The sequence below is a fragment of the Ptychodera flava genome, chromosome 9, assembly GCF_041260155.1.
Source record: "Ptychodera flava strain L36383 chromosome 9, AS_Pfla_20210202, whole genome shotgun sequence".
NCBI lineage: Eukaryota > Metazoa > Hemichordata > Enteropneusta > Ptychoderidae > Ptychodera > Ptychodera flava.
Genome location: NC_091936.1, coordinates 17,135,136 through 17,157,448, shown reverse-complemented (window position 1 = coordinate 17,157,448; position 22,313 = coordinate 17,135,136). Strand labels below are relative to the sequence as shown.

The 22,313-nt window shown below is 37.1% G+C and overlaps 1 protein-coding gene across 3 annotated transcripts in view; it reads right to left on the bottom strand.

The window, feature by feature from the left end:
- LOC139140176 (kinesin-like protein KIF28P) overlaps positions 1-21,995 on the bottom strand; it is a 46,702-nt gene extending 24,707 nt beyond the window's left edge. For all 3 annotated transcript variants that reach the window (XM_070709242.1, XM_070709240.1, XM_070709241.1), the window contains exons 1-10: positions 21,690-21,995; positions 11,644-11,841; positions 10,653-10,785; positions 9,888-9,967; positions 5,344-5,458; positions 3,108-3,219; positions 2,673-2,780; positions 2,196-2,329; positions 1,975-2,045; positions 816-876 (exon numbers count right to left, since the gene is read on the bottom strand). In XM_070709242.1, the coding sequence (XP_070565343.1) occupies positions 816-876; positions 1,975-2,045; positions 2,196-2,329; positions 2,673-2,780; positions 3,108-3,219; positions 5,344-5,458; positions 9,888-9,967; positions 10,653-10,785; positions 11,644-11,841; positions 21,690-21,740 (1,063 nt within the window). In that variant the 5' untranslated portion in view covers positions 21,741-21,995. The remainder of the gene's footprint in view (positions 1-815; positions 877-1,974; positions 2,046-2,195; positions 2,330-2,672; positions 2,781-3,107; positions 3,220-5,343; positions 5,459-9,887; positions 9,968-10,652; positions 10,786-11,643; positions 11,842-21,689) is intronic.
- Between the last annotated feature and the right edge of the window lie 318 nt (positions 21,996-22,313).

The following is a 22,313-nucleotide window of genomic DNA, read 5'->3' as shown; positions in this document are numbered from 1 at the left end:
ATGAGTTAACAATCCGGCCTATAGAATTAATAAGTTGAAAAGAGTTGTTGTACTTATTGTCACAAAGCAATTAGATATTAAACTGTGTTTTAACCTAATTTGCGGCAGTACACATCTCTAACCTGATAAATTTACACTTTTGCACAAGCTTTCCCTCATGCAACTTTAAATTATTCTCTTTCAAAGCATGAAAAGTAAGATCACTGTGCAAATTTTGGTAATGGATACGCAAATAACCTAAATTTTACCGATATCTGAAATTAAAAGATGGCTGCCATCCTTTTTTTGACCTCTGTGATGAAAATTTATCATAAAAATTTTGAGATTCACACAAACAAGATGAAAACTTCATTCATTCTACAAGCTTCAAAATGAGACCACACAATAAGATAAGCAGCAAAGTTGCAAAAATGTTGAAGTTTGAATGATGAATCTAGCCCCAAGGCACACGCTAGCTTTAAGTCAATATACACAGCTGTAAAAGTTTTTTGGAGGGCCTGACTGAGTTATATTGCAATACATCAATATCCTAGGCGGTATGTTTATTTCTTGTGCAAGGTAATGTAAGGCAACCATAAGGCAGTTTAGGGAAATTGAACCTACTATTATGATTCTACCTTTCGTGGATGTTTTTATTACATTTCATCATTTCATTATTTAAAGTGTCATTGCAGTATTTAACACTGCACAGACTGCCCTTACATGAACACAGCCATTATACTTCACTGAGTTTAGTGCAGAATTACCAAACGTACATTGGAGAAAGTTAACCACACATGAAGGCCCTGAGCTGACAATATTACACTTCATCTTACCGTATCTAAGTGTTGATAGAGTTTCTTCATAGTTGTCATCAGCTGGACTGATGGCAGCAATCTGAGAAAAACAAAAAAATAAAACGTTTACAACAACGGCGTCCTCAGACATCAAATGTGCAAACATCGATGATTACATCTCTTATTGTAGGTCTGACTCTTGTATCAGAAAACTTCCATTTTGGCAGAGCTACATTACCCTTTGGTGTAAGGTAGTGAAAGGCTCACCACAGATAGTAATGCTTTTCACAGTAGTCTTACTATCAATCACTGCTAGTGTATGAACTGTGATCATAGACTGTGATTTCAAACACTGAGACTTACTTGAATACCACTCTTACACTTGTAAATCTCTTTGTAAATTCACTAATAATTGGTGTGTGGCCTTGAACTTTTATGATTTTGGAACTCTTTGAGTTGCTTTAGGAGACTGAAATTTTCTTGGGTACGCCATACACCAATATCAATACATCTTACGTGTAAATTTTGCTTGAGTCAAACTGAACACTCTTGGGATACTGGCAAGTTAGTGTGGTCTGGCGTGTGCTCTGCTGATGTAATTATCTGATGAAATGCCAATAATATTGTTTCTTGATTAAACTGGAAAATCTGTAAACTTTAATACACTTTGACAATTTATCAGTATCCTAGGGAGCACTCCTATAGAGAAATTTGTTTACAAGGGCGATTAAATTTAATACACAATTATGGCAACATTGAATCAAACAGCACAAGGCTAGATGCATTTATGAGAAAAACGCATTTGACAACATTGCCACTATTGGTGCTCAATTAAATATGATTATACATCTTTCCATGAGGGCACATGGTTTTACACTTTGAGCAGAGTCCATGCATTCAAAGTCATTTAAAATTCAAGGACTTTCAACGAACTTTTCAGTAATTTTCAAGGACTTTCCATAATACTATTTTCTGGGTATCATTTTTACAACGCGCCATTTTCATATATTATTTTATATACCATTTTTACAATATCATGAATGATCATCTTGTAATTTTAAAAATGTGGGTGGCTTACAAATTTTCCAGGACTTTCAAGGACATTTTCATTTTTCAAGGACTTTTTCCAGGACTTTCTAAGAGGCTTTAAAATTCAAGAACTTTCCAGGAGAGTAAAGACCCTGTTTGAAATACTTACCATAATGGTCTTACTGTTTCCACCAAGTGCATTCTTCAGTAGTTTAGTAAGGGCTGAATTTCTGTACGGAACTAAAAACAAAAGCCAAGAAACAAAATTCCATTAATGCACATCTAAATTCATTTGGTATGACAATATCAAATTTTCTCACCAGAGCTATACTCAAGATTTTCAATGATTTAAATAAGGAGAAACTTTTAAGAATTATTTTGGCAACTTACCATGACTGCCTTTCTTTCCTGAACCGACGTCTGCCAATGCTTTGATGACGTTACCTAACGTGGACAGTGATTGGTTAATCAAGGAGCCTTCTTTCAGTCTGTCGCCTGTAGCACCAGTCTTTTCTACTCTTTCACTGTAGGGTAAAAAAAAACCAAAGTAATTGATGCAATGATTACACTGAGGGAGACATGCAAAAAGTTGCTGTTCACAACCAAAAGTACATTTCTACATGTGGTTTGAACAGAACTTTTCAGTATAGAGACTGTGCAATGCTGACCTAGCCAAGATGTGAATATCAGAAGATCTTATCTCGAACATCTTAGATCTTGCTCCCTGGATTACATTTCTTGATTTTGAAATCACATTTACAATGTGTACATGGACTACAGTGGGTGTACACTGGAACTACAGCAGCAATATCAGTTGTGTACCATGGATTCTTGTTCAACTTTCATCACACTTGGCAATCAACTCACCTTCCGGCTAAATCTACTAGGTTGATGATGGACGTCTTGGTCATGCTCTGGCCAGCTTCATTCTTGGCCTTCTGGACCAACGTCACAGAGACTATGGTGTGTGCACGACTGATAGATGACCACAAAAGAGAAACCAATATTGAAATTTTATTTCAAGACTAACATATCTTTGTTCACATTAATATGAATTTGCAGTAAACAAGGATGACTTTAATCAGACCATATTGAAATGTGAAACTCACAATTACAGGAATTGAATGCATTTTTTCTTTGTGTACGTTTTCTGGCCAAACACTTTCACTTTTAGATGCAAATAGTGTAATTTGCATTCAGAGATGTCTGACAAACAAAGGTTTGCCCCTTGGACGGGTCTGTTCATGAATGAAAAAGTGTGCTGGTACAAAAGGATGGTCCAAGGCATGACCTTTGACCTACCTGCTGGTGGCGTTCATATTTGTAGCTGCAATGGTTCTGTTTCTGGTTCCTTCATTGATTCTGCTCTCAATGTCAGAAAAACTGTTGACATTCACCACTTTCAACATTTCAACTGAGGAAAAAGGAAAAGAGTACAACTTATTCCAAGATATCTTTCAAATAAAACTTCACTTTTTTGTTGATATTTAAATAGATTTTTGTTGTTGCACATAAGACAATGGCTAATTTGTTTAATTAATGTTCCAAGTTTACAGAATATGTAGTGGGGATTTGTTGTGACGAAAGAGCAAGTGTCATAATGTACTGATTTTCATTGGCAAATCCTTATTTTGATAGTTACCAACATGATAATTTAAACAGGCACTCCCACTTGGTAACTTTTTAAAACACATTTTTTCAATGCCAACGGTCGATATTTGACGTGGCGACTGCGCGCGGATCGCGAGATATCGATAAAAACATGTCTTCAAAAAAGTAAAAGTTTGAATTCCGGTGGCCCACCTAAATTCAGCTTCCGAACATCGAACGTTCGGCACTGGGGCCATTGTCAACTAAGCTATGGAGTACGAGTCTACGCTTACGCTGCTGTATGCCACAGTACCACGCGCGTCGGTGATCGGTCATGCCCCGTAGGAGAAAGCGGAGTCTTACTGACTTGGCGAAAAAACGACAAACAATTTTCGCTGATTCCACCAGAATTCGCATAGGTGACTAGCACAGTTACGTGCGGTTGATACACAGCGGCCGCCGCGTGGTATGCATAGACGCATACCACGCGCGCGTCGAACCACAAGTACAGTGTGGCAGACGACAAAATGTAGTCATCGGAGGCGGCTAATATTTAACACGTAAAAACTGATGTTTATGTGGTATTGGTTAAAAATATAATACAACTGATTTAGAATAATGAAAACGACAAAAACTAACGAGAAGTTTTAAAAAACTCACCTGAGGTAAAGGCATAATGCTGTATATAAAGTCTTTGCAGTGGGAAGTAAATTTATTGCGTCGTTCGAACTTATTATAGACTCCCTAGAATATCGTCAATCAGCACAACAACAAACATTCGGGGGATTTCGGGTCAAAATCAGAAACGATCGTAAAACTTCGGGATGTGAAAAATACGCTCGGGAAATGACATGTTTTTATCGATATCTCGCGATCCGTGCGCAGTCGCCACGTCAAACATCGACTGTTGGCATTAAAAAAATGCGTTTTAAAAATGTTACCAAGTGGGAGTGCCTCTTTAAGGTGGAATGAATCTTAGGGACAGATATTCAGACTCTCAAACTTTTACATTACTTTGTTTTGCCTACCACTTGTGGGGCTCATTATGAAGCTCATGGGGGAAATTAAGTTTTCACAAGCTTATTTTTTGCAAAAATTTTAAATCCTTTTTTTCCCAAATGGTGTTAACACAGGAATGATGGTGGATATTTTCAATTTCAAGTGTTGGTAAATATTTGGTAAATTGCTTCTGTAATATCAAAGTTTGCATGGTTGCCTCATATATTTCCTATTGATTTTAAAAGGGATGTTATAAAGTTTCCTTATGGAAATTTAGAGCAAAAGTTAAAGTTTTTCTATTTGTTTGGAGGTGCATACTACCTTAATAAATCAGGAATCTTTTCCTTATTATGATATGTTACAAATGATATAGTTGTTGTACTTTTCCGAAATATTGATCAAGACAAGATTTGTAACAGATTGTGGAATCAAGCATGACATAAACCTAGTCTCAAATATTTCTTAACGTTTGGAACCCTGACCCTCTGGTAACCTATGCTCTACTTCATCCTTTGAACCCTGATCCCCAAGGTGAATTATGACATAATGCTGGAATTTACCCTGGAACAGAATACAAAGGGTTGATTCAACACAACGTCATAAATAAAATTTGCCGGAAAACAAAACAACAACAACGGAAGAATTTATCAATATAAATTGAATTGAATATTTCTTAACGTTTGGAACCCTGACCCATTGATAACCTATTCACTACTTCAACCTTTGAACCCTGACCCAAAGGTGACTTAGGAACTCGTACTGGAATTTACCAAGGAACAGAATACAAAGGGTTGACGCAAGGTCATAAATATTATACACTGAAAAACAAAGTGACCATAACGCAAGAACTTATTATAATCTGGATGCATAGATAAGGGAAATAGCAAACACTACAGAAATGTTATTCTGATAGTTCAGTATACCATAGAAGCTCTTGGATTAGACTTACCATAAAAACCTTTGTTTTGATGTTCTCTGATTTTGAGTCCACCTTTTGGATTATTTTTAGGGTTCAACAGATCCCGAACTTGTTCATTGTAAATTTCTATCATGCTGAATGTTACCTGAAATTTGATAGGAATTTTTTAATAAATAGTGACAATGACACTGTTGCTCGCATATAGTTATCAAAACACGCTAACAAATGTATGAAGCACAGCATCAATGACACTTTGCCCACATTTGATTACATTTGGCATGCCAGTCAGTGTACGTACGATATTTAATAGCTTCTATGGGCCTTAGCTCATGATATTCACAGTCAGATGTATTTGAACAAACTTGATCAACAGAGAGACTGGCAGATTGATGGACATACAGAGAGACTAATGTACACAGACTGGCAGAGTGATGACATTGGCCCCTAAGTATGCCTTGGCTCATGGAGAGTGATTAAGATATAACAAACAGCTGGATGTTGCAATCATACCCATCCATAATCCGTAACACTGGGTCAAAATTCATAATACACTAGTTATAAACATAGACAAAAAACAGCACAGAACAGACAGAAAAGCGCTGATACACACAACAAAGTCAAATTCATGAAAATAAATATACAGGCACTCAGGATGAATATGTCATCAATTAGTTTCTTGTCCTCTTTCTACTTATGTGATAATTTTTAAGACAATCAAACTGCAAAGCAGATTATGTGTTGACAAATATGTTATCTTTTAGAGGAACACAGCAAACTTTTCTTGAATCTTCATGAACAATAGATGATATGATATGACTGAATGAAATGTTTACATTTTGCCCAAACACTAGATACTTGCAGAGATTACAACATACAAACATTTTGGTGAGGTACTACGAATTACGTCAACATTAGGTTGTGGAGTCATTTTCTCGAAACTTTGCACAAATATTCTTGAAAGTTGTGCAAGTGCAAAAATGAAATATAAAATGGGGGTCACCACGCTTGTTTCCATGGAAACAGGACGTTAAAATGGTGTCGTTAGAAATAAATAAAAATGATATAATTCACTTAAACTAAAGAAAGCAATTATAAAACGCTTAGCAAATAAGTTAATTTTACTAAATACCAAGACTTAAGATCCATATCTATCAAATGTATAGTTTTCATGATGTTTGTAAAGAAATTTTAACATAAGCATCGATTACAAAATGACGATATCAAAATTATATCACTACATAATTTTCGAACTTTCTTCCTGTCGCTTTGAACGGTGTCATTTTGACCAAACTTGGCGAATAAAATCCTGACATAATACCATTTAGTTTACACTTTTAATAAAAGGGTGTCACCACGCTACGTTTTATAATATCTCCAGGTGAATGGGTAATATACGCCATGTAAATGGGAGAGAAATGTTAATTTTTCTCTCAATTGAATAATGGGTTGAATCTCACTTTTGTAAATTCATACAAGTATCTTGGTGTTTTTATTCTGAGTAGTTTTATGGATGACGATGACATAAGCAGACAAGTTTGTTTACTTTATATCCGTGGCAACTTTCTTTTCAGAAAATTGCATATTGCTCTGGTCAAGTTAAAGTTAAGTTATTCAAGTCTTTCTGTTCAAATTTATATTGTTGTCATCTTTGGTCAAATTTTAAATTAAGTTCATACAGCAAAATTCGTGTTGCATATAACAACTGTTTTAGACGGCTTTTTAATCTCTCTAGGCGATGTAGTGCTAGTACTATGTTTGTTACGTTCTCTGTGTTATCATTTGGCGAGTTAATGCGTAAGTGTGTTCATAATTTTATCAGTAGAATACAACAATGCACAAATTTTTACGTCAAGAATATTTATAATTGTACATATATAGATTCATATCAGTGCAGGCATTGGAGAAATATTTTATACTAGCTAGTATTTTTGTCGGTTTTTGAATGTGAACAATTGTACTTTCTACTACCATTTTTTTTTCTTTTTTATGTAACGTCTATGGGCCTTGAGCCTGATTTAAATAAATAAATAAAAAAAAATATAAAAAACCAGCTTCCTAGGGGTCAAAATATGACAAGGTTATAGGTGCTTCCTGAGGGTCAAAATATGACAAGGTTATAGGTCACATGTATTTCTAAGAGACTGGGTCAAAACATTAGGTAAAAGCGCAATTTCAACAATGACAGGTTATGTTAAATACATGCGCTACAAAATAACCCATTTGCGGCAGGCTGGAGTTAAATCTGCGCAGACACGTTCTAGAGTGCGTGCGCGTCCGAATTCGTCACACTTTACCTTAACTCACGAAACCTACATTTTATTCCAGTACAACCTGTGCATGATGCCACTTTGGAACAACTCACAAAACCAATTACACAAGGATGATAACCTTCAAATCCTGACCTAACTTGACATCTTCAACTGAAATACACTGCTTTGTTAATTGCGTGCACAAAGAAATCAGGTTGACCATATGATATCGGGGGGGGGGGGGGGGGGTGGAAAGAGTCCAGAAGATTGATGAGGTAGCATTATTTTTTTACGTGATCCATTGTACATTATGCTCTTTTCCTGTCTCCCACCTTTTCTTTAAATTGTAAAGCCTTCTCTGGCTGATTGTTTTTTCATTGACATTTGCTGGGAATATCTTTTCTTCCTGAAAACCTTCCAGAAACTCCCCCCCCCCCCCCGGGTTATATGATGGTTCTCCCCATGGTATTGACCATGTTTACGTAAAGAGATGCAATGACCAGATGGCAGGAAATGTAAAATATGTGGACTATTTACAACCTTGATACTCTTAAACATTGATGGCATATGTTTGTTGGAGATGAAACCTGCTAAAATCACCCTAAGCTGTTCTTTCTAATGATTTATCACGCATTTCAACACAAAATACAGTTTACCATATCAAATGCTTACCATATTATTTACTCTTATTTCCTGTGAGTATAAAATCACCAAAAATAAGGAAATCTTTTCACAATATTTATTAATTTTGTTCATATCAACACAATCTGAATAAGCTATGGCACTGCCATTCAATGGAACCTTGTATGAGTACACTTGTAGGGATTTATAAACCAAACTTCAGATCAATACAGCGGACTATTTCTGATAATTTTTTCTGTCAAAAATTAGGTAAAAATTCACAAACATAAAAAATTGAAGATTTTTCTCAAAAAACACCGTCAAGGACAGTGTGCTCATATGTGGTTTGAATTGGTCCATTCAAGAAATATTTTAACGAGAAAAACAAGATTGACAAAAGTAAATAAGGTCTGAAACTTTACGAACATGCATAGCAGAGAAATGTTTCAACACAGTCCCTCTTACTTAGTCTGAGCAGGTCTGCCAATATATGACAGTTCATGAACAATGACAGGAAATGAATAAGCTATTTCAGTTACTGCCACCACTCCTACACATAATAGGTATACTGCATACAAATAGGTTAGAGATCATAGAAGCTCGGACTAAGATGTGTAGGCTGTTTCAGTTACTACCACCACTCCTGCACATTTGCAGGATTTCCCCTTTTTCTTACCTTATTTGCATATTTTTGACACTGACCAAATATGACCAAATATAAAAAATTGTCCCAAAAATACAAAAATTGCAGACTTCATCAGAATTAGAATACATCACATTTTGATCAACCTTAAGAATCTGCATATCAAATATCAAAGCTATCAGGTGAGTAGTTTTTTGAGAAAAAAATTTGCCCAAAATTGCCCAAAATTGCAAATATGAAAATGTCCCTTCAATTTTGTACAATCTTGACTGAGATCATCCCAAGGAATATGGACACCAACTTTCAAAGCAATCGGACAAGCAATTTCAGTAAAGAAGATTTTTTTGACTGAAAACTGAAAAAAATACTTCAAAAAACATATAAGCAAATTTCACCTTTATTTGTACACACCTAATTTAGAATACCTTAAGGGCCCTGTATACCAAGTTTCAACCAAATCTGACTCACAGTTACATAGTTTTAGCAATTTCGAGGATTTTTCCTTTTTTTTCCTCATTTGCATATTTTTGACACTGACATGTTCATTTGAACTAATTCACATCTCCCCCTAGGTGCACCTGTTACACCAAATACTTAAAAAGTAGGTGCTGCGGTTTAGGGGTTTTTGATATGGACAGACACACATACATACATACACACATACATACATACAGACAGGCAATTTTTCCAACCTGTAAGAATAGCTTCCATTGGCACATACATGTATGGCCATATGGGAGCTAAACATGGTAAAAAATGTATAGTTACATAAAAGTAAATACATACATTCATAGATACATAACTGTGACCCAAGGTGGTTTTGAGATGAGCCCTTGCAGGTCCAAGAATCTGAGGAGAAGTGGTTGTGGTATGAGATTGCACCTGGGGCAATGCGGTTTTGGTATGACATTGTGTGGGGGCGACCTGGTTTTGGTGCAGAGTGTCTGGACCCCTGTGTCATATTGTAGTGTAGAGTAAAATTCTACATGTACATCAGCAACTATCAATTATTATGTCACAACTTGTCTATGCAAGCAAAGATCCACCACACTGACCCCTACCTGAAAATCTGCATCTTCCGAGGATTTCTGTCTCTCATTCATGCCTCTGAATAATTCATCGCACACCATGGGTACAACACCTTTAAACAGAGAAACAATTATAAATGTTAGCACATTAGATGCCCAAGGATACCATTGTGGTATTTACAGTAAGACAAACACACTCTGATCTCTACATATCTACATCAATGCTTGAAGCAAGACACAGTGTTGATTCAGGCATGCATGTTGTCACTGTGCAATTTACAGGTATGGTAAAAACTCTCATATAGCGCAGTAGTGGGTCATCTGAGGGACCAAGAAAAAATGTAATCTACCTGTATATGGAAGTGAACTTTCTGTGGATGGGTGTAAACCAAGAGGTTGAAATACAAAATGACCAGTGTATCAGCAAACCTTAACGATATAACTGTGTCAATGATACCTATAAACTTCCTTTTTGACACAAACATTCATCTGGAAATATATGAGAATAATGCAATTATTGACCTCATCTGTTACTTTCAGAATGAATTTTTTGGAAGGGGTCATTCAGCTAGAAGTGTTGACCACCATACACAGGTACTTCTATCAAATGGAAACATTTCGAATTGCTAACTGACTACACAACAGGGGTGGCTGGATGTTACGTGGAGGGTTTTTCATGCTTAAAACTGCTGAGGATTGCCTTGAGAGTGATCACCATTGAGATGTGACCACTCTGTGAGGGTGAAAACTATGACTAGGTACTCCTTTTCCATGGACATATGCAGTGTTTACACTTACCTTTGTTGGCTCCATATCCCATGATGGAATAAGACTTCCCACTTCCGGTTTGTCCGTAGGCAAATACAGAACAGTTGTACCCTTTCCACGCATTGTCCAGCATCTGTAAGCCTAAATCTTCAAACACTCTTTTCTGTGAATCAAACACATACAGAGGACATGATGCCTCTTCAGTTTGGAGGGACAATATTGTTCCCCTCGACACTCTCATGGGCTCTCATTGGTTTTGCAGTGTGGCCATCTGCTGCCCTGATTCGGAGCCATTTTATTGGTAGCATAGCTTTTCACTGGCCAAGCTAGCCCCTTGAGGGCACATCAGTGTAGGAGTAAACAGATCAGATGAGGTGTAGCGAACCAGGAGCTTTGCGAGATTCTATATAGTTCCCTGACAATCTTTGCGAGAATAGGTGTCTAATGCTGCTTTTACTTCAAGTAGCTAATGAGTGTGATTAAAACCGTGTGATAAGGTAAAATAGGTTGTTTTTTTCTGGTATAAGCTGACATAATACAGAATACAGGGGTGTACAATGAGATACTGGGTGGGACAAAAGTAGTAAGAATGAGGAAATGCAATTTTTTTTCACATTGAAAGGATTTACATGTTTTATTTTAGAGGAGGAAGATCATGCATACTTTTTTGCCAAAATTCTCAACCTTTTCCCAGTTTACAGTCTCCAGTGGCATGAAGAATTTATTTATTTATTTATTTATTTATTTATTTATTTATTTATTTGTGCAAGGTAGCATGCTTTGTTATTTATGGACAATTTTTTCACGCCCCTCTACAGCTGTTGTGGGTGAAGAAAACAGCATAACGATGCAGTGGCTGAATGTGACATTATTAGAGCATCATGCAACAAAACATCACTGCAATTTAGGGAAAAAAAATTATATTTTATATCCTTGAAATTGCATACAGATTAACCATGATAAGAACAACTGAGAAAATAATTGAAAGAAATAAGCAAGTGAAGACAAAAATTTGTCCTACCTGATCGACATACTTAGGGTTTACTGGTTTGAGATATCTATCAGGTTCCGTTTCTTTGAAGCCGTCGTGTGACCAGTAGGAATAGTCAAAAGTAAATCTCTTTGGCTCGGACTTCGGCTCATCTGGATTGAACAGTTCTGTTGACTTGCCAACCATGTTGACGATGCATCGGGCATCCTTGTTCCTTTCGCGATCATTGTGAGAACAGTTAAGGTAAACGTAACAGGTCTTTTGATTGGTTCACATGGAACACAATCTGATATGTGAAATTCTCTGATTTCGCACTGCAAGACGTCTGATGGTAATGGTGCATGCAATTACATATTCAGATACTGTTAATCTGTTTGTAGTGTACCTTACCCTAGCGCAGTATCTCAAAGCACACAAACTCATTATCAAAATATTTTCTCAAGTGTATGCTTACAAAGCAGTCTTTATATTGCCATCTTTAAACAACTTGTGTCTCATCTATAGAACAATTCTACTCTCCATCACCCATTTCTTCAAATCACACAATGAGCTATGTATCTCTAGTGTACAATTGCCCACAATTACAATCAGAAGTGAAGATTAATAATTAATGCATATACACTGAAAAGTGAATAATTCACACTGTACATTCACAAACCTAGCCCCCTCTTTCCATATCCCAATCGAATACACCTGTTTTCTCTTGGTCTCTGTCTGCCTGTTGTCTGTCTGTCTGTTCTGGCTCCATATCCCCATCACATGCATTCCCTCAAAAGCAAATCAAAAGCAAATCAATGCAAAGTGGTCTATTCTTGTGATAAGGAAGAATGTACTTCGGGGGCTCGTCTCGGTGGCCCCTGACTGATTTTCTCGATCTGAAAGTTTCCTTGAGGAAAGTTTGAACGAAAGTTTAAATCTTCCTGTTGCGATGTTTGCATTTCTCTACCACTAAGCTGAATTGCCAGCTCCCTATATCTCATCTGCAAGAATATCATTAGACTACAAAACAGCAATACATGTCACTTCACCTTTACCAAGTACTTGGATCAATCTGTTTCAAAATCGCGTTGATACTGTACCATGCTTCAATTGAGACCCTGATAATTTGATATTTCAACTTCATAAAAATCTAAACATTTGTTTGAGTTCTGGTGAATGACTAGATGTTCACATCTCCTCCTCTTGATATTTCTGCTTGTTTCTTCCTCACAGCGCAAAACGCACAATACTGATGGATTCCGAGTCTGAGTCGTATTGCCTCTTACATCAAGGAAATTTTACAGGCACGGCTTTTATATATAATGTTTTTGGAAGATATACACCTCATCACACGTTTTGACAAATCGAGGCAATGGGGATGCTGCAACTCTTTCCAAATGCCTTCTCATAAATATGTGTTTCTCAAACACTGCATGTCTGATAGCTTTGATATTTGGTATACAGGTTCCAAGGGGTTATTCTCATATAATATATTGAAATTATGATGAAATTCAATGTACATTGTCTCTTTTCATGTTTGTTGCCATAGTTACAATTTTGTCTCTCTCATATGGTCTTGCTATGGTCCACCATCACTTTTCTAGTTTTCAGACGCTTCTCACCGTCTTTGCATATGGCCACCGCTTTCTCGAGATCCAGGTTGTCTTCACAGAGCAGTCTCTCCTTTACCTCCTTGGAATACACACCACAAACTACTCTATCCCTGATCAACTGGTCACTCTGTTCTCCATATTCACAGTTTTTTGCAAGGATCTTCAATGCCAGTACAAAGTGATCAATAGTTTCATTCCAGCCTTGAACTCTAGTGTTGAATTTGTAACGGTCACATATTATGTTTATTCGGGGACAGACATATTGTCCATGCTGTCATCAGACCCATCTTCTGCGAATCTGAATGTTGCGAAAATTTCTCGACCTTTTGCACCTATAAGGTAACGAATGACTTTACTTTTATCACTTTCCGTTTCATCTTTCATACAGAGATCAAGGTACAGTTCCATGCTGCTTCTCCAATGGTGCCATCTCACGGCGATATCGTCTCTGTGAAATTCAAATTCTGGCGGTGGTTCTAGATTCACAGCCATCTTCCAGGTTGTATCTTGCAGAGCTTAAAAATACTGTAAATGTACTACCTTGTAAAGTCAGTGAGTGAACGTAGGCAGCTATGTGCTGGATGTTATACTGACTTGATGACTCACAGCATTTTCACATCAGGGTTCTGCAGAGCTTGGCATTCCCCCGGCATTCCATGGCAGTTACGCCGCGAGAAAACTGGCTTTCAATTACCGGAGACGATGTTTCCTTTAGTCTCTTCACAAACTTGACAGTTGATTGCCAGCCGGCCATTTACCAGTTTGTCCTTGTTGGAATGAATGCCATTTTATAAACCAAGAAACAGGATCACGTTTCTTCAGTGTACCAGGATACGTGTACAATGTATTTGACTGTCAAGAGTTACCAAAGATATGCTGATCTTGCTTGGAAAGTGAAAGTTTCCTGATGTCTCTGCCGAGTATCCACAAGCACATGTATGCTGGACTATTAAACATTCCATGAAATGAAAACCAGCATTGTCAATGAACTTTGTGCCTGTCAAACATGGCCTGCTTGGTGGCACATAACAGAGACACCTCGGGTCGAATCAACTTAACAGGGCTCATGCCATTTTCACAAGGATAATAAGCTAAAACAGCAGCCACTCAGCCGTGACTTAATGTTGTAGAAAGACAAATTACAGTTCTAACAAACCAAAATATCTTGTAATTAACTTTGTTTCCTGCCCTATGAATTTTCACATTTTATATCAAGACAATAATCACTTTCAACAAACCCCTCTTGCTGAACTCCCCTGAAAGCAAATGGTCTGACCCAATGTGTGAATGGTTTCCACTGTCATGTTTATGCACATTACATAAACTTAATCTTGATCCTCTCAATACGTAAACAGGTCCCAAAGCTAAGTTCCTCTATGAAAGGGGCCTACGCACTTAGAATGATGGGTATAAACTATTTTATGTGCGAGTTTGGACTTTGGGTGAACCACAGGTCCAATGTCAAGTTTAATAGGATAAGCTGGGCACGTACATTTTCAGAATATCCAGGGCCAGGGATCCAGGGCCAAAAGCAGAATGTGAAAAAAGACCTGTAGAAAATCGACTGTCAACAGACTTTGGTTTCCATGGTATCATGTTTACACAAGTGCTTATCACATAATTTAGATATTCACATGGTTGAACAAGAATGATTTGTATCGACAAATACGATGTAATAATACCATATTTCATATCATGACAGAACAGAAAATGTATTCATATGTAAACGTACTATGGGTTAGAGGTCACCCTTATTTCAATAACCAGCAGTTTAAATTCTGACCTGGAATTTTATGAGAAAGGTAACAGGCTGCAAATATTGGATAAAAAACATTTATAACAGGATTATGGGAAAATTTGCATGATGGGAAAAATTCTCCTTGATACTCTGAAAAGCTAGCCTTCAAAAGTGGGAGAGTGTGCTTGAGATTTTTTAAAAATCCCGTAAGTGAATATAAATGATGTTCAATTTCTAATTAAAAATTAGATAAATATGCCAAATTCATCAGAATTGAATGCTTTCAGCACATTGTTGATGAACAGAATTATTCAGAGCTTGTACAAATAACATATGGACGATGTCATCTCAAATGAAAGCAACAGTGCATGAAAAGAATTGTGGGGGATGTTCGGATCAATTATCTTGACCACTTGGTTCATAAGAGATATTTTTACTGCAAAATTGTTGTTGTGCGAAAGATCACACATTGATAAAACAATAAATGTGTGACTTTTCATATTTTATATCATTAGATTACGTTTTATTGCCCTGGGAAGAGAACAAATTTCATGTTGAAAAACTGAGATGCCACAAATACTGTGAGACCAATTGATAATTTGTTGGCTGACTGAAAGTGCCATAATGATAAAAAAATAAAAGGATTTTTTAAAAATGCAACAATTTGAAATCCATTTTTTGTATGTCTTTGTGAATGATAAAGACTTACATGTAATGCATTTGTTATTTTATTTAATGAATATTTAGTTACCCATGGCCAAATGCCCATTGTAACAGCAGATTTGAATAAAGCTACTTTGTTGTAATGCTATTGAGTAGAACCACCTGTAATGTATACACTGTAAAATTAGTATGAGTCAGTCTCAATTATCTTTCATAAACCAAGGTTTGTAACTTTAACGAAATTTTCTGATTTTTGCTCTGTGTATCAGCTATGATTTCTTGGTTTTTGTGTGGAAACATCTAGCATATCTAGCTTGTCAACACAGTCTCTCACTGCAGGCTGCATTCTGCTGTTGACAAGTAAATTGCTGTCCCTACATTTTCAGGTAGAATGCACCTAAAATTTTACAATTCTTTTCTGATCTATCACTTGTGGGGGCCCATCTTAAAGCTCTTTGAATGTAAGAACAATTTCACCATCTAATTTTTTTCAATAATTGATTATTTTTCCCCATAGAGTTAAAACACAGGTGGCAGCCATTTGAATTTCAAATATCAGTGAATGAAAGGTAATTTGTTCTCTAGAACCAAACTTTGCATGGCGACCCCGGATTTTATTCTTGATTTGTTGAAAGATTCATTGAGGAAAAGTTCGAGCAAAAGTTTAAGTCTTTCACTTTCAAGGCATTGCTGAGCATTAACACAGCTCACACATACACTTGCTAACAAACAAGCCAAATACTGGGTGTTGCAACATACTGGTAATTTAGAAAAGAGAAAATGATAATTAGGACAGAAATACTGAAAAGTTAACATTTATGAGTTTTTATCATTCACCTTCTAAGTCCGGCTGAGCTATTAAACTGATGCCTATTTTGAACATAGCAGTTTTGGATAATGACACAAGCAATGCCACAACCACAGAATAATGCAGTACCATATTCCTAAATTCAGAATTCCTGAAGACAGCGCAGTTCCTAAGAAATATAACTACATCACTGGTCAGATCTTCAAGTGACCTGATCTGAACAAACGTCTCATTCTTTATGGAAGTCAACAAGGCAATGCATATACATGTCATGCAACAACAATATTCAATGTAATGCTATTGTTGGTTCGGCTAAATCTACCACATATGTTATCCACTCTGTCATATCTGTAACCCCAGCTTAGTCATGATTGATGGCTATTTTAAACTGAAGCGAGTCTATAAACAATCTTTGTCATCTCTGACTCGTGATTCACTCTGATTGATTTCATTTAATTTGGATGTAGGCACAAATTCTGATTTAGGTTTCCTCCGTTTGTAAGGCTTCACCTTTGACCTTTTGGACTCCAGTACAAGGCAGTCTCTGCGGTGATGACTTGGTGTTTTTTCATGAATGAGAAACCCTGTGTGATGAGGTCATGTGAGGTCACTTCAGTCAACATTTAGTGACAGAAAATTCTGGCACTTGTCCCTCAATCAAGAACTATCGCAAAGGAGCAGGAATATACATTAGCACAAAGGGGGAGGAAGGAAGGGGAGGAACGAGCAGGTGTTCCGAACTTGTATTATAAACATGGTCTAATTACTGCAAGTTATAAGTTTGATTGCAAAATTGTGGGATTTTTGAGCCTGTTTTTTTGTGGGGCAGAGTGGGCTGCAAAATACAACCAATATTAACTCTAGTTTGGAGCAAAAATAATCATAATTGTATAATGAGTCTTTATAATCCAGATAAAAGTCAAGAAAGACACTTCCAAAGTTTCATTCTCAAATGACATTCTCATGACATTACTAATATATGTATCAAATGATTCATCACAAATAAAAACATATCCGGGTTCCGGATTTCAACAATACAATGGAATCCATCGAATTCTATCGTGAAGTAAACACCATATCCATACACTGAAAATAAAACTTAATATCTCTTGCTTTCAATAATACCTATGGATAACACGGAGAAATACAGATTCCATAAATTGCACGTGATGAACCAAACACAGTCGAGTTTTTTTTTCACAAAGTGTCATTAGTTATACACTTGTCGATATTGCACTAGTCAAAAATTCCATTTGCATTAATGTTTTTCTTTTGGCAAGAATTTAAAAGATTTTAATTTTATCATATCCTGTTCTACATAATTTTAAAACATTTTGTTTTTTTACAACAAACATTCACACAGCAGCAAACTTGAAAATCAAATATTAACAAGCCAAGATTACCTCTGCAGCTTGCTGTCAACAGGGATAATAGTGCTTGACAACGGCCTACAGTCATACGTCTACAATAAGGCCAAGGTAATTTGATCGGGGAAGACAAACTACCTGTAGTTGGCATGGGTGAATGATTAACAGAAGCAGGGACATCATTGAGTTTAGCAGAGATACAGAATTAACTGAATAATTGGGAATTTGATATGCAAGCTACTGCAGCAGAGGCAACATCATTCACCACAGAAAATGATGGCAAGAGCTTTAAAGTTTAATTGGATAAGGTATATTCTAAACTCTGGTGCCAGAATAATTTGTCTTTCCCATGCTGTGTGATTTTTTTTCAAATTACTATCAAATATATCTCACAAATTTTGGCCCATGTCCCAAGCTGGCAGTCATCGCTAAAAATTGTTTGGCAAAGATAAACAAACAAACAAGGAAGTACAACAAAACTTTTTCTAAAACAATGAAAAACTCAAGATTAAAAAAATCAATTTTTGAAATACCTGAGAAGAATCGATACTGTAATGTGCACATCCTTGCCGATAGACCAAGAGAAGGAGAGATTTTGACAATCATCAAAGTTGGAAAGTCTTTAGGACGGCTCACATTACAATAGGAACTCCATGCTATTGTTCTGATTGTGACCTGAAACTCCTGCAGTGCTTTGTTTGAGAAGATATTACATAATGATATGGTACAAATGACATTCTTGATGGAATGTGCAATAATCACTGGTTTTGTTAAGGAAACGGTGTCCTAAACAATTAATGGCAATCATGTCGGCGGTAAATTTTTCGCTGCAGTCATGAAGGCTGCAACGTCAGCCTCAATCCCACACAATTCACCTGTAGAGCACATATTTGTGTGGAGGAAATTGCAAATAAACATCTTTCCAGTTAGTTAAATTAATTAATTGAATGAAAATCAATAAAGGTTAAATCAGCTAGATCTGAGATGCACACATTTCTCCCCATATGCTAATGCTGAAATGTTGAAATGCTAGCTTGCATATGTGTGTATTGCAATTATTTTCTTAAACCTTTTTTTTTTCAGGAAGCTGGTTTCTGTTATCATAAACGTCTTTATCCTACAACCTGACATGCTGGCTGATGATATTACAATTTTTTTGAATATTCACATTTCTAATCATAAGACTTAATTTCATGGATTAAAAAAACTCCTAATACTGTATCTTCTAACAAGCAGAAACAGCAAATAAAGTTAACATGGTATAACTTGATCAGATCATGGCCCTATGCAGAGGGAAAACCATCCCATCAAGTTTATAATTCACCATCATGTCAAGTTGGTAAGAGCTTATGTGGAACATATGTCCCATATGTTGCAGTTTAACAAAAAACTTGAAGATTTGAAGGCCCTTGAAAACATAGATATCATAAATATGATTTTTATGGATTAAAGCTGCTTTAACAGACCATTAAGTCGAGTGGATGAAAATATATGGTTTTGGCTCAATAACGCTTTTTACTGACGTGGCAGATTGGGAAGTGATACTGTCTGGCAGGAATAGGGCTTATACTACTATATACTAAAGGTATACTTATAATGATTACAGCTTTGTATTCAGTAACTATAAGTCAAAAGAATATCATACATGTACTTGGCAGTTGCAGTATATGCAGTTTTCATTTACATGGTCATGATTACACTTCATGACATGGGAATCACTTAAAGTTACAGTGTGAATCTGAAAACGAACCAAGAGAGACTGACTGAAATTAAATAGGAGTAAGTGAGTTCAAAGCAGACAGACAAACTGTGGTGTCAAATCTACCCTGCTGACATTCAGTCTACCAGTATGTGCTGCTGGATGGGTTTTCAGTACAAGAGGTTTATGGAACATTTCTTGTTTCTGTATCTTTAGCCATTATTATTGTAGGCTTTCAGTTTCATCACATTCTACCCTTGTCTCTCTCTTGATTGAATACATGTTTCATACGCAAAGTACTGCTACCCAAACACACATTCAGACATTCAGGTTTCAAAGAGAAATTGTACAGTTAAAAATATAATTGCTCCCAAACCGCTCCTCTCAAATTTGATTGTGACAGGGTTATGGAGATACACTGTTATTCAAGCAGGTTGTCCCTAGATGTAAAGTACTTGTAGACATTATAAACAATTGATATTTCTAAGAATTATGCCAGCTGGTCGCTGCTGAAAAATGAAAGCGAAACTGATTTTGCTTGTTCACGTTTTTATGGTTACTCTACTCCACTGAGTAACAGTGGCATTTATGAATAATTATATAATAACTCAACTGCGGAAGACACCTGCTCTTTTTTTTCTATTTGTTGCCCCAGCAACAACTTAGAGGAGACACGTAATGTAAACTAATAATTATTCCATCAGACCAGTCACACAAACCTAAGTAAAGCAAGCAGAGCTTGTGTAAACCATTCCTACAGGTAGATGGCCAATTGTGCTCCTCTTTTACAGTAGAATGCGCCTCAGGGACTGATATTTGGACTGTCAGCACCCATGCATAGTGAGGTCACAAGATCAACCTCCAAGTACACATTCCCTCAGTATAGTACAGCACAAGTCTTGTTGTCCGTATTTGAGAACAGACGCCTAGAATAACTTCTCTCGATTCAAGCCAGGGATGGATAGTTCCATTTTTGCAAAGAACCAGTATCAGATAGCCCTTTGCTAGGTTTTTTAACTGTCCCTTACAAATGTGATATTCTAATATTCATTTTACCTCATTTCAGAAGAATTGGTGCATAGCTGCTGTTCTTGCAATGCAAAGTCTAGTGATCAGTACTTAGCAAATGATTTGAAGGTGTGAATAACGTTTCTCCTCAAGTTTACATCCCTGAAAAATGATTTTTGAAATCAGAACGAGTCTGCAAACTCATTTGCACTGTCATCAAATTAGTCTCTGCACGTAATGGATTTTCAAAAATTTAAAATTAACCCACCAGCAGGGACTGTACAATTTTTGCAATTTATTTCTGTAAAGATGTAAATGCAAACAGCGAGGTCAAGTTTGTCAGGGTAAATTTTATGGAGCAACAAACAGAGGCAACAAACCTGAGAACAAGATACAACAACATACTACACACCTTCGAAGGGCTATACTTAAAGAACAGTCTTTCCTGTGACTTGTACTACGTTGTCACCATGCCATTCTGCAAAGCCTGCAGCAATATTAACACAGTTCAACTTCTTTTTGTTCGGTCGACCATGGAGGTAGCAGAGATCTCTGCTACCTCCATGGGTCGACGCACGGTCCTCCCTTTTGTGGAGGGACCGTGGTCGACGGTCTCAACAACTCGTGTATCCCCCTTTGTCTCCTACTACCCCCTTTGTCTGTCCTATACACGGAGGTAAAATACCTAAACGGTTCCATGAGCTATATGACCGGTTTCTCCCCCGGGGAGTACCCGTTATCCTGCCGCGATGAATGGACATGTGGGCTCCCTATACGGTATACCTTCACTGGTCGCTTCAGCCAGGCCAACCCACAGGTTATCGTAATGTTGCTTGGATAGTCGTTCGAGGCGGGCGGCCGCAGGTCGCCGTTTACTTGGAAAAAATATTTTTTCCAAGTAAACGGCGACCTCCGGCCGCCTGCCTCGAACGACTATCCAAGCAACATTACGATAACCTGTGGGCCAACCCTGCGTATACGATGCTGGGTACCGGGTGCTCCCAGTGTTGTACGTTGTACGGTTGGAGGCCATACAACGCCGGGAAGACACAACATCGTACGCAGGGATAGGCCAGACCAGGCTATGTTAGGTTACAATAAGTAAACTGATAATCACAGCTGGCAAGCCATACAAGGTATTGAGCATTTGCACTGTATGTTGTGATTTACACATTTGCCGCTGCGTGCATAAAAAGGATATAAAAGGCCTTACTCTAACAGCCACTTTAACGTTTTCTGCTCCCGCCGCCATGACTGCTGATTGCTGCGTCTATAATTCCGATTGCTCTCAGTTATCTTGGACCGGCTTCACACACCACGGTTACTAAAACATTGGGATGGTATCCTCAGGGTCTAAATCCAGAGATCGGTTGTGCGATATGTATGACTCGTTCATTGAAATCTCATGCACTTCATTCTTGAGTATGACATGTCTGATATGATGTCAGTCTTATCAATCACGTCGATCGCGATATGCAAGTGCAGTCAGCCTAGCCAGTACATAAAACAGTTTCCAACCTACTCTCAAGAGGGCGCACTGCCACGCCACCGGAAGAGCTGTTGCTAAGCAACGCAAAACTATTGGTGTTTACCAACAGCATGATTCAGCAAAGCATGACATTTATTTGTAGGCGTGCCAAATATTGAGGTATATGAGCTCATATCGAAGGAGAAAACGTCAATTCTCTTGCAGAGACACACAATTTTGCTATTTTTACGTGTGTATGTATGTATGTATGTATGTATGTATGTATGTAGGCCTATGTATGTATGTATGTATGTATGTATGTATGTATGTATGTATGTATGTATGTATGTATGTATG